This window comes from Theropithecus gelada, chromosome 6, assembly GCF_003255815.1.
Source record: "Theropithecus gelada isolate Dixy chromosome 6, Tgel_1.0, whole genome shotgun sequence".
Classification (NCBI taxonomy): Eukaryota; Metazoa; Chordata; class Mammalia; order Primates; family Cercopithecidae; genus Theropithecus; species Theropithecus gelada.
The window spans coordinates 139,307,156-139,324,001 of NC_037673.1; the positions used below are offsets into that span (position 1 = coordinate 139,307,156).

Genomic DNA, 16,846 nt, shown 5'->3' on the forward strand with positions numbered 1-16,846 from the left:
TAACAAATCTTCATATACAACGGTCGGTAGAAACTAGACTATACCTACATCAAAGTGTGTAAACCCAAAGGAGACAATGTTCCCAGGTTTTAGAGTACTCTAGCTAAGCAGAACAGATAGAGGTTAGCTGAAACTGGGTTGTCGAAGGTGCGTTAACTGTTTCAGTCTTCTGAGGAGCCATAAATCAGGGCATTGTTCAGTGCTCGTTGTCCACTTGGGTTGCTCCTGGAGAGTTGGGTTCTATTCTATTAAGATAGATACTCTCAAGAGGCTTACCTGAAAGCATATAAATTTGAGATTGCTAATCATAAGACAAAGCTATGGTCAAAGTGACCTTTCAGGACATTGCTCTTGCCTCTGAACCTCAGTCTGATGCTAGTGGGCAGCTATGAGATCTGTAGAAGAAGGATAACCCAGAGCAGACCGACCATTTCTAAAGGGTGAATTAGATGCTGTTGGCTTCTGTCAGTATAGAAGGTATTTATGAGCCATAATACCAACCAGTGGAGGGGCTTGGTAGTGATATACATTTGCCACTGCCTAGAAAGGTAAAAGGGAATTATTGGAACAGCCTTTAGAGGCAAGATAGAATAGTACACCACTGACCAGCTCTGTGTCCTTACACAAACTGTGTAACCACTCTGGGTCTCAGGTTGCATATCTCTAAAATGTGAATAATACTAGACCTCATCCATATGGTGGTTGCAAGGATTAGACGTTGCCATGTGTGGCACTTGGTAAGTGCTAGGTAAACAAAACCATTCCTGCTTAGTGCTGTGACTGAGCCAGCATCTGGTTGCTTCCCCACCCTGGGCCTTCTTTGTTGGGCCCTGTAGTCACAAAGTCCTGGTAAGCAGGATTTGTTAGCTTCATTTCAAAACTCATTCTCCTTGGCTCATTAACCCAAACCAGACAGAGATTAACGGCCTGGCCTCAGAGGAGCAGGTGGGTACATGTTTCTGGTGCCTTTGGCTCATTGATTATACTTCTCCAATTCAGGGAATGCTTGGGTGTTCCAGGACGGGATCTCCTGAGACCCAGGAAACATTGAAAGACAGTAATTTGGCACAAATTCATCCTGATTAAGGAGGGCTGGAAGTCCTGCATTTTACTATTCCTTCTGGATTTTGCCAGCTATAAATAGAAGCAAGTTTCCCTTGGATAGAATGTTTGAATTTACTGGGAGAAATGCAGGGATCAAGGATGGCTGAAAAAAAATACTTGCCAAAGTGTGGTCTTCTCTACTGTACTTCCCTTGCCCAACTTTCCAAGGTTAGTGAATGCCAGTCACCATGGATCTCTGGTCCTAGCTATTACACTGTGACCCATTTCACTCACAGGTCACAAGGCTATGCAGGATCGGATCGCTGTCCCTCTGCCCTATCCTCATCTCCTACCCCTCTCTGCATTGCACTGATTGCCAACCACACTGGCCTTCTTCCTTCAAATGCAATGACTTTTCACCTTCTAAGGACTGGTACTTTTTGTTGGCACTGGCCCCACATCTTCCCAAGGAGGTGCCCCTCATCGGTCAGGCCTGGCGCAAAGGTCACCTCTTCCGAGAAACATTTCCTCACCTAAAGTCCACAATACACCCCCGCTTTTTTTAATTTTAACTTTCTCCAATGTACTTATCAATATTTGAAGTAATCATATTTGTGCATCTGCTTATTTCTGTTTTCTTCACTAATTGGAAAGTTTTATGAGAGCAGAGATTACAGATGTCTAGTTCATCTGTATCCCCAGTACCTGGAACATTGCCTGACCATTATAAGCACACAGTAAATATTTGTTAAATGCATGGATAAGTAAACGAATCACGAGCAACATGGGAAATTACTATTTAGGAGGTCTTCAAACTTTTCAAAGCTGCTATGCCCTTGTTCAACAGCCACATGAGTAAAATGGATAAAAGCCAAGGGAGGGGTCATTTGCTTTCAGCCTCTCTCCAACCCCTTTGGCAGTCCTTGTTTGTGCAGGTGCTGTGGGGCTCGATTTGGAAACCATGGTCTAGCTCAAGTTCATTTATATAGATGATAAAGATGCTGCTGAGGGAGAATGGGCCACTGTGTTTCCTCTTTTAAGTAGAAATTACACAACCTCTATGTCAGCCTCCACCTAGACTTGGTGGTGACTTTTGCCCTCCCCTTAGATTCCTTGAATGTTAAGCATTTCTTTTCTCAGTAGTAGAGTCCAGAGCGCTTGCATTGTGTTGTGCTGTTTCATTGTATTTCTATGGCACAATCTCATTTGATGTTCACAGCATCTCTGGCTGAGTCAGTCAGGAAAACCTATCATCGCCCACATTTTATAGATGAAGAAATTAAAGTTCAGCAAGATGAAGTTACCGATGGGGAAGCCCAGGCCAGGATCAAAATCCTTTGACTCCTTATCTCTCGAACTTTTAGGTATATGCATTGATGCCTTTTTATTCATTAGACAATCCTCTTTAAGTACAGAAACCTCTTCCCTTTTTCCTAATCTTTCTGACCTTTAATAAGTGGCCTGGTAGCTTTAGTTTTCTTTAGAAAACTAATAATAAAATAGGGTGATTTCTTATATTTAGAGCTTGATAATTCAAAGACCTTCTTGAGTGACTCCCTCATTTTACAGATGAGGCAATAGATGCCCAGAGAGGCTAAGAGACCCAGTGACACAAAGCAGCTAAAGGGCCAAGTGGGACCTCTTGACCAGCCATTCTCCGTCATATTTCTTAAGTAAAAAATCCCTTTCTGGATTTAATGGTTCTTTTCAGAGGTGGTTGCCTTGGTTTCTTTAGGGGTTAAATAAGTGGTTCTCAACAGAGAGTGGCCATTAGAATCACTGGAGGGAGATATATATAATTATATAATATTATATATAATTATATATTATGATCAGGTTCACCTTATACCTTTCTATACCTACAGAACCTTAATAACCAAAGAAGGGCTTGGGTTCTATGATTTTTTTTCTTTACTTAATTAATTTATTTATTTTAGATAGAGTCTTGCTCTGTTGCCCAGGCTGGAGTGCAGTGGCATGATCTCGGTTCACTACAAGCTCCACTTCCTGGTTCATGCCGTTCTCCTGCCTCAGCCTCGCGAGTTGCTGGGACTACAGGCGCCTGCCACCACGACTGGCTAATGTTTTGTGTTTTTTAGTAGAGACGGAGTTTAACCATGTTAGCCAAGACAGTCTTGATCTCCTGATCTCATGATCCACCCCCCTTGGCCTCCCAAAGTGCTGGGATTACAGGTGTGAGCCACTGCTCCCAGCCAATTTTTTTCTTTTCTAAAGTAGAGGTTTCATCTTATTTAATTATGACAGCATATCAGGGACGGGCAAACTGTGATCCACAGACCAAATCCAGCCCACCACCTTCTTTTGTAGAGCCCATAAGCTAAGCATCATGTTTACAAACAAACATCTACAATCGACTTTATAAGGAATACTAACTTTGAGCACCAATTAAGCTAAATATCAACCTCTCTTAAAAAAAAAAAATTCTTCTGATTAGTAGGCTTACATTTCAGAAAATCATACTCAAATATTATTAGATTCTCAATTTTGTCAAAAAATTTATGAAAATGTGCTTTCTATGTTGTTGTAGAAGTAGCTACATAATGTCATTGATTTTGCCTCTTGGCTCACAAAGCGTAAAATGTTAACATCTGACCCTTTGCAAGAAAAACTTGCTGACCCTTGCAGTATGTCCTTGTCTCTTTTATATTGGGCATTTTCTTTTTCTTTATTGGGGTACTTTGCCTTTTTATGATTTATATTATTTAAGGGGTTTCTATGGAAAATATATATTCTCCTTATAACATTCAAATTTCTAGAAGTACGCAGAGTAAAAAGTAACAGTTCCCACTCCCCAGTATTAACAGTCAACGTTTCTGATGTAAAGGTCCTGACTTTGCCACTAACTAGCTGTGAGACATTAGTTAACCCCTCTAGGCTTCATATTCTCCATCTGTGAAACAGTGATAATAACAGCTCCTGCCCAACAGAATTGTCATGTTGATTATTTCAGATCGTTCATGTGAAATGCTTAGCACATTGCCTGGTGCGCAGTTCATGCTTAACGATTTGTAACTAATTTTAATTTTTTTCTCTTTTCTATTTATGTACGCATATACATTTACTTGCTTTCTTGAAAAGAGGGAATTTTTTTTTACGCAATAAAGTTGCACAGATGATTCTGATGCACACACACTTAAGAACAGCTAAAGTAAATACTGAGAAGTAGATAATTATTGAATGGGTTCATATTTGGGAGCCAGAAATTACTTTCTACTTCATGGTGCAAACTAGGGAAAATGAGGAAGATAATGGTTTTCTACAGTGAACCTATAGGGTGGTATAAAATGCACACAAGTGAATTTTCATTTTTATTTTCCAGGTCTACAACTCGAACAAAGACAGCCAGAGTGAAGGGAGTAAGTATGATGCTTGGGTAACCTACAGCCAGGGTTGGGAGTGGGCTTTGAGAAGTTGCTACTCCAGGCGCGAACCACCAGGCGGTGCTGTGGGCATGTTGGGTTGGCCCCAGTTCCCGAGTGCAGTGGGACGTGCCTCCACCCCAACTTTCCACCGGTGACTCCAGAGGGACGGTAAGTAAGCCTGGCTGGCAAGGCTGTAGTGACGCCTTGCATTGAAATAATGTGTCACACTTTACAAAGCATTCTCGTGTACATTATCTCCTTTAATCGTAGGTCTTAAGACTATAGCTCATCACCACTTAAAAGTTACTTAATACAGTAATACTCAACTCCCCGAGAGCCTTATCCTATGGGAAAGCCAAAGTTGCTTTTGCCTCCAGCATGGTCTCGCTCAGAGGACTGGATAGGCAATAACTATGTTAGGGGATTTCTTAGTAACTCTGTTTTCTTCGTGGTCTGTTGGGGGAGGAAAGAATGGAGATGAATTCTATGGTAACATTCTTCTCTGCTGGAAGTGTCCCTGGGCAGCCTCTGTAGACCATAGTGCATTTGCCCTGCTGCTGCCTGTAAGCACTCTAGTTAATCATGATTTCCAAGGGTACCTGTAACCTTGTAAAGGCAACGGGATTAAAATGAACCTGCTACTGGTACAATGTTCGGGCTGATTATCTCCTTGGCGTATGGGAGAAAAAACAAAATCCTTCCAGGTTGCTGCAAGAGTACAAAGGAAATCCTGTCACCTTGCTTTGTAAAATCCACTTGAGAAAAAATTTAAAGGTAACCCCACTGTGAATTCCAGTTGTGTTAGGAAAATCAGTAGAACAGTGCCTCTCCACGTGGACCAAAGGATGAAGTGTTTTTTGTTTTTTTTTTTGTGAAAGTCATTATAGGACAGAGAATTTTTCCCCCTTTCTTTCTCTTCAAAATATAAGTTTTACGCGGGAGTTTTATATAAAATGTTAAGTAATTTGGAATGTCTGCTGTGGGTAGGTTGAGAGGCCTTTTTTGAGAGGAAAAAAAATGTACCCCCTCACCTCCAAAAAAAAAAAAAAAAAACAAGGGGAAAATTTCAAGTAAATATGCAAGGAAACAAAGACGTAATTCCACCCTACCCCACTCCCAATTAGGTAAGATTGTTTTAGAGCACCTGAAGTCAACTCTGGCTAACTGAGGCAAAAACAACAGTAACAATAATGAAGGAATATGTAAGGCTGTATGGTAGCTTGTAGTAAGGTCGGAGGAGCTGAAAAGCGAGGCTTGAGAACAGACGAGTTCTGGAGACCCAGGAACCCAATGAGAAAGGGTCTTCTGGATAATACGATAAAGCTCTAAACTGTTTGTAGTCCTTGACTCACCTTTCTGAAGATTGAAATTCCCAGGCATCAAGTTGGTCTAACTTGGGTCCACCCAGGGGAAAACTGTACACTTTGATTGAAAGTTTTAAGACTGCTGCAAAAAATGGGAGTAGGGTAGTTTCCCAGAGGGAAATCAGGGAAGCCATCAGGACCAGAGGGGATGGATGCCAAGCAGGCTACACTAACAGATACTCACACCTGGCCCCTCCTGGGACACACTGTAATAAAGTACCCAAAAGTGGTGGGGGAGGAGAGGCATATGAATGGAGACCTCCACCCACACTGGCCAGAATTTTACTTGTAACTTGTGACCTTATGAACTTACATCTCTCTATTTGAGATAACTCCCAAAAGATTTGAAAGGCAACCATGGTTCTAGTAGTGGGCATCCCAACTGGTTCTGATATTTCTTAAGGCATTTTGAGAATATGCTTTGGAAACCTGAAAAAAGTGACCACCCTCTAACCCCCCAATGGCTTGTCCTAAAGAAATCATTAGAGTGCAAAGATAGTTTGTACTTATTTGTACAAATAAGTTTGTTGGGGCATTGGTGAAAATAGCAAAGAATGAGAAACAATCTAAATACCAAATAGGGAGCTGGCTAAATCAATTAAGGAGTGATGCACAGCCTTTACAAAGAACCAGAGAGGGCTGGGTATATTTGCAGAAATTGTGTTGATAGTATGTTAATGATTGATATTTTAAAAAACTAGGCTATAGAACAACATACCTAATAACATGCATTACTTGACCTCCCTCGAGAAAAGAATAAGACAAACAATTTTATTTTTGAAAATACAAGCAGTTGTGACATTTTGCTTTTGGCATCTTGTTATTCACAGAGCAAAGAGAGTTGCTTGTCTTGGGTATCTAATGATTCTTCCATCATTACCCTTTCATCTAGCACATAGGAGATAAAAAGATGGATTAAAAAAATTGGTGACTTTTGCCAGTGCAGTGGCTCACGCCTGTGATCCCAGCACTTTGGGAGGCCGAGGCAGGTGGACCACAAGGTCAGGAGTTCGAGACCAGCCTGGCCAACATGGTGAAACCCCGTCTCTGCTAAAAATATAAAAATTAGCCGGGCATGGTGGCACACGCTTGTAATCCCAGCTACTCAGGAAGCTGAGGCAGGAGAATCGCTTGAACCTGAGAGGCAGAGGTTTCAGTGAGCCAAGATTGTGCCACTGCACTCCAGGGTGGGCAATAGAGTAAGACTCCATCTCAAAAAAAAAAAAAAAAATATATATATATATATATATATATATATATGCCACTTTTTCAGGAGTCATTTAAATAGGAATTTTTTTTTTTAGGGTATTGATTGATTTCCAAGCTGGCAAACCAGTGTAATGGTCTGGTTTAGTGCTTCCTCACCCTTTTTTGGACCCTTTCCCACATGATGCAGGTTCTTAGCTTCCCCTCCTTGCTGGGGTTGTTGTACTGTATCTCTTGATTGCAGTAATTTGCAATGTAATCCAAACCCACAGGGCTCATCTACCACAGGTGGCGCTAATGCTCTGGGTCTTGATTGTTCTGCCACACTCCTTCTGTTTGTGTCACAATCTAAACTCTTTTAAAGATATAAAGCCAATCTGATATGAATTTAAGAGTGAGGCATTGCTCTTCTTAACCAGATTCCAAATGTCTAGAGTCCAAATTCCAAATGTCCAGCATTTTCCTTTCTAGGAAATGTTTTGGTGGGAATTTCAATGCAAACATTTTATCACAGAGCCAGCATGTTTTGAAGGAGCAGATAGCAAAAGGGAATTTCTGAATTCGTTGCTTTCATCTTGAAGTTTCTCTCAGGGCATACGGTGCCTGTGGAGTATAAGACAGGGCCACAAGTAATGTCTGTCAGCTGCTGGTATTTTCCAAATGACCCAGTTGCCAGGGATAGGATGGCAGCTGATAAATATATGTACGTTTCTTTGCAGAGCCTTTTCTTCTCCTCTTTTCTATTCTCTGTTTGGATCTCAGGTTTAGAGAGTTGAATTCATCACACTCCCCTGTTCATGGCACAGTATCAGCACAGGTTTCTTGATTCATCCATTCTTTCCTTTTGTTTCGTTTTATTTATTCATTCCCTTTTAGTTCTTTTTTCTAAAATGTGTGTCTTTTATCTTCCTGTGTTCTAAATAAATGGTGTGAGTTAATAAATGTTCTGTGTCTTGTTTTATTTCTTATTTTGTGCCCTCATCATTGTGTTAGGAGCCTTTCGTATTCCTCTGTGTCCTTTTATGCTGTGGCTTCTGATTACTGCATAATTTGTGGTACACAGCACTTTGTATCTGTTTTTGTAGAGATGTACTCCATCTCCTCATGCCTCCAACTCCTCATCACCACTCACACCACCACAGTGTACATCTTTGTACATGTCTTCCTGTGTGAGAATTCCTCTGGGATACACCCACCCAAAGCATTGCTGGCCAAAGGCTATGCATAGACTTCATTTAAGCACTCTCCTGTATTGTTCTCCAGAGTGGTTGATCTGCATTCCCAGCAACCCAATGTGCAAATTTCTCCATTCCTGCCAACTCTCACCAGTATTCAGCTCTCTAATTTTTTGCCAGTCTGATAGGTGTAAAATGATAGCTCATTGTTGTTTTAATTTGCATTTCTCTGGTAATTAATGAATTTGAGCACCTATTCATATGCCTGTTAGTTTACTGGGTTTTCTCTTCTGTTAATTGCCTATTCATGTCCTTTGCCCATTTTTTTATTTCAGTTACCATCTTTTCTTTTTGATATGTAAAAAGTTCCTACTGATTCTAGATACTAATCCCTTGTTGGATTTAGCCAGTTTAAATATATTCTCATCTTATCATCTGTCTATTAATTCGTGGTATCCTTCTTTGACTATAAAATCTTTAAAGCCTTTTTATATATTCAAATCATCTCTTTTTTGCTTTCTGGTTTATGATTTTCAAGTTGTATTTTGGAGAAGGCCTTTATGACCCATGTCACAAAGATGTGTACCTATGTTTTCTTTTATTGGCTTTATGAGTGTGTCTTTCACATTTAAGTTTCGAATCCAGCTGATTTCCACCATGGTATGAGATGTTCCATGAAGATCCATTCTTATTTTTATCCACGGGAAGTGTTAGTTTTCCTGTTAATATCTACTAAGCTACCTATTCTTCCCTTGATTGATTTGTAGTGCCGGTGTTCTTGCACTTTTGGTTTGCATATTTTAGTTCTGTCTCTGAGCCCTTTATTCAGGTTTTTTGTGTAGCTGTTTTTGTCCCAATACCTCTCTGTTTTTAATAATAACTTTGAGGCAACTCTTAATATCCACTTATTTAAGTCTCCTCTATTCAATCTCCTATTTGACGTTTGACTTGGGTATTTATGAGTCTTTATCCTTCTGTATAAATTCTAGAATAAGTTTAAGAGGTTTCTCCCAAAATAAAATTTTTCTTTGGGATTGCATTAAATCATACAGATTATTTGGAGGATGTTGACACCTTTGTAATATTAAGTCATGTCTTCCAAGGGCTTTGAATGTCTTTCCATTTATTCAGACCACCAGCGTTTTTTATTAGAATTTTCTTTTTCTGCCTAGAGATCATGTGTGCTCCTGGTCAAGTTAATCCCTAGATACTAAATTTAAAAACCAATATTTTATTTTTGCCAACCCTGCTACCTGTGGGGACCCTTCCTGGGTTTGCTTCTAGAATGTCAGGAATCTGTATCAGTGACACCAGATTCTCTAATGGGTCAAACTCTTACCTAATAGAGAAGGGAAGGGGAAAAGGGAAATATAGGTAATAAAGAAGAAGAAAGTATGATTTTGTTCTTCTTAAGCTTTTTTTTTTTTTTTTTTTTTTTTTTGAGGAAGTGATCACTGCCAGTGTCAGTCACCTAGTCATCTGATACCTGTCATTCATTTGCCCCTTTCATTATTACAGAGAACAAGACTGCCCTGGGCAAGAACCGTTTTTCCCATCTCACCCCCTGCAGCCCCGTTGTCTTTTTGTCTTTTTGCTGTTCCCTACCTTTGGATACAAGATAGGGAATGTCTTTAGGGAGTTATAAGATTTACTCCCCAAAGACTATGAGAATTCGTTCATTTTTCTTTGTAATGAGTCCAGGTTGGAAGCAGGACGAGAGGCCTGTTCTCAGCCCAGGCTGCTATTGTCCTGCTGTCCCACCTGAGAGAAGGTTAGAAAGCTGAGAACTTGTCAGAGAGAACACACCAGTCCAGTGCAAGGGAGTAAGAGAAGAGCAGGCTCTCATAGTGTGAGTTGGTCTTTTCCAAGTTTGACGTTTTAAATTACAAATGTCACTGCCTACTTAACTCTAAAAAGATTAGCTTGTTTACAGGAATGCTGCCCTCCCACTGCTTCTCCAACTGCTTGAAGGCTGAAGTCTGACAGATTGAGGCAGAGAGGGCTCAGTCTCCTAATCTAGACTTTACAGTGCCACTTTCCTCGATGTGGGTATTAACTCAGATTCCATAGGTTAATCGGGTTATGTTGAAAGGAATATGCTGAAGTTGCTGCAGGCATGCCTTCTCTTGCACGTCAGGACCTGGCTCAGCGCTGGCCATCTGGCTTTTCAAAATGGCATTGTGTGGTTCACTCCACTTCTCACTCTTGTTCAACATTTTCCTGTTACTCCCACCTGGATCTTGTGCTGGATGAAACCGCGGGAGTCTAGGCTTCCTGTAGCTCGTCCTTCAGTGAATGCCTCTAGAAGTTCTTGGACTTCTGGCTTCACGTGATCCTCCCATCTCAGCCTGTCAAGGTGCTGGGATCAGAGGCATGAGCCGCCATGCCCAGCCTTCTGGGCGTTCCTAAGGGCAGGTGGCAGTGAGATATGTGAGTACTGAGAGGTAAGGACACTCATAACTAGAACACATGTCTGTCTCTACCTTTAAAGCTCATGTGATCTGCTGTGGAGGTTCAGACCACAGGGAAACAATAGACAGATGGCCGAGTTACATCGTGTGGGTGTACGTTATATTCATACCATCTACAGAAGTGCCCAGGGTGCAGACTACATGCCCAGAGCTCATGGATTTGAGAGTGAGCTCAGAGTGGGATTCCATCCTGGTTAAAAACACGTAAAAAATGGAAATTTCCTCCTTTCTTTCCTCCCCAGAAGAAGAAAATATAACACTTCCTCTTTGCTTCTAAGTCTTAATCCTTTCTTTCCTTCCGGTTTGTTTTTAATGTAGTGTTTTTATAAGAATCGTTTGTATTTGAATAAAAATGCTGAAGAACTCACTGCAGTTTGCCAATTTGTCATTCACACTGGGAGGTGGGGAGAAGAGCAGTGATTAAAGAAGGAAATAGGAACTCATTGTAGAATATTACAGAAATACAGCAAAATATTTTGAAACATTCAGTCAGAACTCATTGATAATATTATTCCCAGAGGTATTTCCTTCTTACCTTTTTTAAATGATATCTTGTATGTATTTTGTTAATGTTGGGATGAATTTTAGTTTAACTGGCATTACATTGAATATGCTTGTTGTATTCTGCTTTAAAAAATTGCAGACATTTTCTGATGTCATGAAATGTTTAGAAGTATCATCTGTCAGGATTGTTTAATATTCTGTCATAGGACTATATCTTAATATGTTGAACCATTTACCATTGTTAGACTAATGTTCTTTCCAGGTTTTTGGTATTATGAACAACATTGGCCTATGTTATTCATAATAGCTTCAAAAGTTGTTAAATTCATCAGCTATTGGTCTTGTACATTAGCCTTTGTACATATCTCAGATCATTCTCTTTGGGTAGATTCGGCCACATGGATTAGAGAGAGAGTTTGCATGGAGGATTAATGTGTGGCTGGTGTAGAATAGCATCCTGGGTGTAGAACATGGGACAGGTGCTGCGCCTCTCTAAGCTTCCATTTCCTCTTCTGTAAAATGGGGATAATAATACCCCTACTTCATAAATTGATTGTGAGGATGAAAGTTCAGCACATTAATATCTGCACATTAGTTGGTAAGTGCCTAATTACTCTTGATTATTACTCTTATCTTCTGGCCAGGCCAGTTACTCCCACTACAAAAGGAAAAGCCCACTGGAAAGTTAAAGCCAGCTGGATTGGTAGCACTGCTCTTAAAGGGAGGAAGACAACCTGCTACTGTTTCTCAGTCTTGGTGCTTTATGAGTGTTCATTTAATCCTCGTTCCTGTATATCTCAAAGTGGGGTATGCACACCACTGGTGGTACTCTAGGTCATTTGAGAGAGTGTATTTTAAATTACCATTTAGATTTCTATATTTATTTTAATGTGTATTACGGGAAACATAAGTACTTTTAAATCCCCTAATGTTATTTTATTTTATTTCATTTTTTATTTTATTTATTTTTTTGAGACCCCTGTCACCCAGGCTGGAGTGCAGTGGTGTGATCTCGGCTCACTGCAACCCCTGCCTCCAGGGCTCAGGCAATTCTCCTGCCTCAGCCTCCCTAGTAGCTGGGATTACAGGTGCCCGCCACTGCGCCTGGCTGATTTTTTTTATTTTTAGTAGAGATGGGGTTTCACCATGTTGGCCAGGCTGGTCTTGAACTCCTGACCTCAGGTGATCCACCTGGCTCGTCCTCCCAAAATGTTGGGATTACAGGCATGAGCCACTGCACCCGGCCAGTCCCCTGATTTTATAAATGTTATTGCTTAGCACAGGGGTCCATTTTCTTAGTAAAGGGCCGGATAGTAAATATTTTTATTTTTATAGGACTATTCAACTCTGCTCTGGTAGTGTGAAAGCAGTCATAGACAATATGGAAATGAGCAGATGTGGGTGTTTTCCAGTAAAACTTTGTTTACAAAACAGGCAATGGTGAATTTGGCCCAGGGACTGTAGTTTATTAACCCTTAGCTTGACACAAGGTTAAGTTTTTAAAATTAGTCTAAATAGGATGGCATGAAGTTTTGACAGGGAGCATGAAAGTGTCACACGATGGGCTGCCATTTGCACAAATGCTGTTCATGACAACTGAGTTTTTAAAGGAGCTCACAGGCTTAAAGAGGTCAAGGGAGCACAGCTGAGAAGTAGCGAAGCTCATACTCAAACCCTAGCCTACGTGATCACCAGGGTCATTTTTTTCTGGTGACTCTTCATATGCTTGAAATCTTTCCGTTCTGCCGTCCTGTTCATATGTGGTCCGCCCCGAGGGGCTGGAAGGAATTTCATCATCTGGCTCCAACATCTAACCCCTCTAGTTCTTTGTGGCCGAGGGGCCATCCCATATTCCTTCCTAGTGCACCACCTCATTAGAGCCCTCGGTGATTCCTCAAACACCTGTGCACAGTGCTGGGTGCACAAGGGTCACACATTTCACTGACTGGCTTCCCCAGGGTCAGACCCTTAGCCTGGCCCACCACTCTCTCACAGGGATTTGGCAACACAACATAATGCTTTATATGTTGTTTCTGTACATCCACTCATCCTTCTTTGGGCCTTCATTCAGAGCAAACTCCCTGATGGTGTTATATTCAGGTTTGCCTTGTTTTATGAGGACAAGATTGAGGACCAGGAGAGGAGATGGGGAGGGACATCATTACCATTGCTCTGTTTCCCGTTGTTGTGCCTCTGATTGTACATTTCCTTCATCTCTGTGCTTTAGCTTCCCTTGATCTGTAAAACAGAAAAGGAGATTTAGGCTTGAAAACTGTAGGGAAAGCCTTGATGGGATCGCCTGGGCCACTATTTTTAAAAGGCTTCTAAAGCCTTCAGCCATTACCAAAAATCCACCGTCTCATGAAAGCAGCAGAGGGCAGAAAAGAGGATTTTTTTTTTCTTTTGCTTCTAGTCACCTTTGGCCTTTTGCTGTTAGAACACCCACAGTTGAGAGGCAGGAGGAGGCAGCCACCGGTAACCAGGATCCTTTTGGGATCAGAGCCATCCAGAGGCTGCCAGGTCTCTACTGGTCGGTGGCTTATAAATAGAACATTTCCCCTTTTAAACCTGAGAAGGCTGGAAGGCATTAATGGGCACAGTGGCCTGGCCTCCTGTGCACTGGCCCACGAGGCAGTCAGCTGAGTGCAGCATCCCCTCCAGCTTTCTCTCCAGGCCTGCCAGGTCTGAGCTGATAGAGGACAGACACTCTCCCTCCCTCCCTCGCCTGCATTCCTTCCAGCCCTCCTCCCCACATCCTTTTTCTTTCCCCTTTCTCCCTTCTCCTGTGCATGCAGTTTCCGTGGCCACCACTTTCATCTTCTGAGCCACAGTCAGGCGAGGTGGTATAATTCTAGCTCTCCCTAGGTGCTGACTTTCTACACCTCACTTTTCATTATGAGTTGCCTGTGCAACACAGTTGCTGTGGTGCATTGAGCTTGAATTATATTTAGTTGAGCTGTAATACCCCAGCTCTAGAATAGCCCTGGCTCGGAGGGCAGGGGGCTGGAGAGAGAAGAAGGGGCAGGAACAGCTTGTTTTTGCAGAAATTATATTATTTGGGTTCCCAGCTATTTTGTTTGATGAGACCCTGGCCCCCAAAGCTAGGACTGGTGGTGGTACTCCTTGGACTTGCCTGGATAGTCAGAAGCCTTTCTGCTTGTCCTAAAAGACACTTAACAAATCCACCCTCTCTCTCAGCTAGCTTTAGACTGGCAGATGCAGCCAGTGTATGCCTTTGCCATGGCCTAATATTCCCCTTTCCCTCAGTGACGTGGGCTCTGTACTGACAGCAGGCTGCAGCCTGAGCAGGTGTGAGCCACCCGTTGGCATCCCAGTTTGGGCTTCAGCCAAGAGACAGTGAGCAGGCCCCTAGCTACATCTTTAACCCCTAAAGCCCAGTGCAAGGGGTTATTGAGACAGAGACTAAAAGATTTCCCCCACTCCACTGAGTACAGGCTTCCAGTTATTGTGGTTAATGTTTATTGAGTACATACTGTGGAGTGGGCAACATGTTCACTGCTTGATATACATGATGTCATTTGATCCTCCTAAGAATCCTATGAGCTAAATGCTATTATTGACCCCATTTACAGATGTGAAAACTGAGACTTCGTTCTGAGGGCAAACTTGGTCACTCCCTGCACTGATCAGAGTTGTCAGAGCCTGCAGCTCACATTCAGCATGTAAGACTGAGCAGAGGGTAGAGTAGTGCTTAGAAGTGTTAGCTCTGGAGTACTCCACACGTGGTTTGAAATCCCAGCCTCAGGAATTACTGAGTGTGTGATTTTGAGAAATTAATTTCTCCAGGCCTCAGTTTCTTTGTCTGAAGGTGGGAATAGTTTTAATAATTAAGTCTTGAGTTTTTTTTGAAGAATAGATGAGATGAGGATGGACATCCTTTGCTCAGTGGTGCCTGGTATTATCAGCAATGATTAAATGTTGCCCTTTATTCTTCTTATTACCAATAATGTCATCATTATCCAAAGCCAGAACCCACTTATATAAAAGCATGGCTCTGTATGATCTCTTTAAAGTTCCTCCAGGCATTGCCTTATTTGATTTTCGCAACACCTGCCTCTTATATGTGAGGGGAATGGTCAGAGAGGTGAAGTATGCACAACTTACACAGGCAGTTTGTGGAGACACCAGGGCTCAAATCTTAGGCCTTTGATTCTGAATGCCCTCTCCTTCCCTGCCCTTCCCTGCCTCAGAGTTTGCTGTGACCAACAAATTGTTCTTAGAGCATTTCGAGGTAAGAGGACAGATAGGTAAAGGCAGGAAAGTGACCTTGATGGGCAGAGGCAGTTGGTTCTCTGTTTGAAACACTTCCACCCTCAGAAAGCTGGTGATGATCTCTTTCGGTTGAGAAATCAGTGCAAAACCACCGGGCCTCAAGGCAGAAGGGAATTGAGGCCACTGTGTAATTCATTCTCAGGATGTCCAGATCCCCATGTAGGAGACAAATGGTCCTGATTAAGCTGGTCGGTGTTACTGCAGTGTGCATTAAGCCTTGCTCTTTCGCTGCTATTCTGATTTGGAATTTTAAGGTGGACTAGGAGATTGCAGAAGCAGAAACCCACAAAGAAACACTCCTTCCATGCCAGGCAGAAGTATAGTCCTCAGCTTGTGCTGTGCAAGAACCCACGTGCTGTCACCTTGGAGGCCTGTCTTTTGCCAAGAATTGGAACAGTCTTTAGAGCCTCCCTTAACTATGGCTGAGAGCTTGTAGGTTTATTCCCATCCAGGCAAAGATTTTTGTTTCTGTTCCTGCTACCTATTTTACTTTACTGTATGTCTCTTTCAGCTTATTTTTCTGTGTGTTTGTTTTCAAGAAACAATGAAAAAAAAAAAAGATGCCTTTGTATCTGGTAGGCTAGGGAGAAAATTCTGACTAGCAGTATTCTTGCTTTGAGGTCAGGGTATGAATGAAATCTCTGTCAAACCTGTTTGTCTCATGCTTCCAACTGCAGGGGCCCTGAACTCTAGAAGGTACCAGTATATGCAGCCACCTGTCACTATTCGAGGCTCCTGGAATGTGGGGACTCTTGGCCTGTCGGCTCCTGGTGTTTCAGCTGGTGAAAACATGGATTGTATTTATTCTTTCAGGAAATATTTATTGAGATTAGTCATGAACAGGGCAGATTGTCTCTGCTCTCATGGAGCATGTACAATGAAAAGAAATTGACAACAAAGAGTAAGCAAGTAGACAAAGGTATAATTTCTGGTAGGGATGAGTACTCTGCAAAAATAAGGACCGGTGGATAGAGGATAAGGGAGAGGGGAGCGATTTTAGATACCTGGAGCAGGAAAGGTCTCTCTAAAGAGGTGACATTTGGGAAGAAACCTGAACAAAGGGAGGGAGGGAAGCGTGTCAAGAGTGGGTAGATGGGTGTTGTTGATGGAGTGAACAACATGTGCAGAGACCCTGAGGTGACATGAGCTACTTGTGTCTAGGAATATCAGGAAGGACAGTGGTGCCCGGATGGAAGGAGGCCCCCGGGGTGAGTGGTCAGGTAGGATGGGGCTAGACCATGTGAGGTCAGGAGATAAGACTGCATTCTTAGTGTGAAGAGAAGTTACTGGAGAGTTGTGATCAGGTGCATGACATGAGCTGACGTATGTTTTTAAAAGATGACTTTGGCTACTGGTGGGGAATAAACTGCGAGGGTGGAGGGGAGAAATTGAAGCAGTCGGGAGTC

At 42.1% G+C, this 16,846-nt stretch overlaps 1 protein-coding gene across 3 annotated transcripts in view; it reads left to right on the forward strand.

Annotated features, from left to right (window-relative positions):
• ARHGAP26 (Rho GTPase activating protein 26) overlaps positions 1–16,846 on the forward strand; it is a 460,108-nt gene that overhangs the window by 242,515 nt on the left and 200,747 nt on the right. For all 3 annotated transcript variants that reach the window (XM_025387513.1, XM_025387515.1, XM_025387514.1), the window contains exon 12: positions 4,385–4,421. In XM_025387513.1, the coding sequence (XP_025243298.1) occupies positions 4,385–4,421 (37 nt within the window). The remainder of the gene's footprint in view (positions 1–4,384; positions 4,422–16,846) is intronic.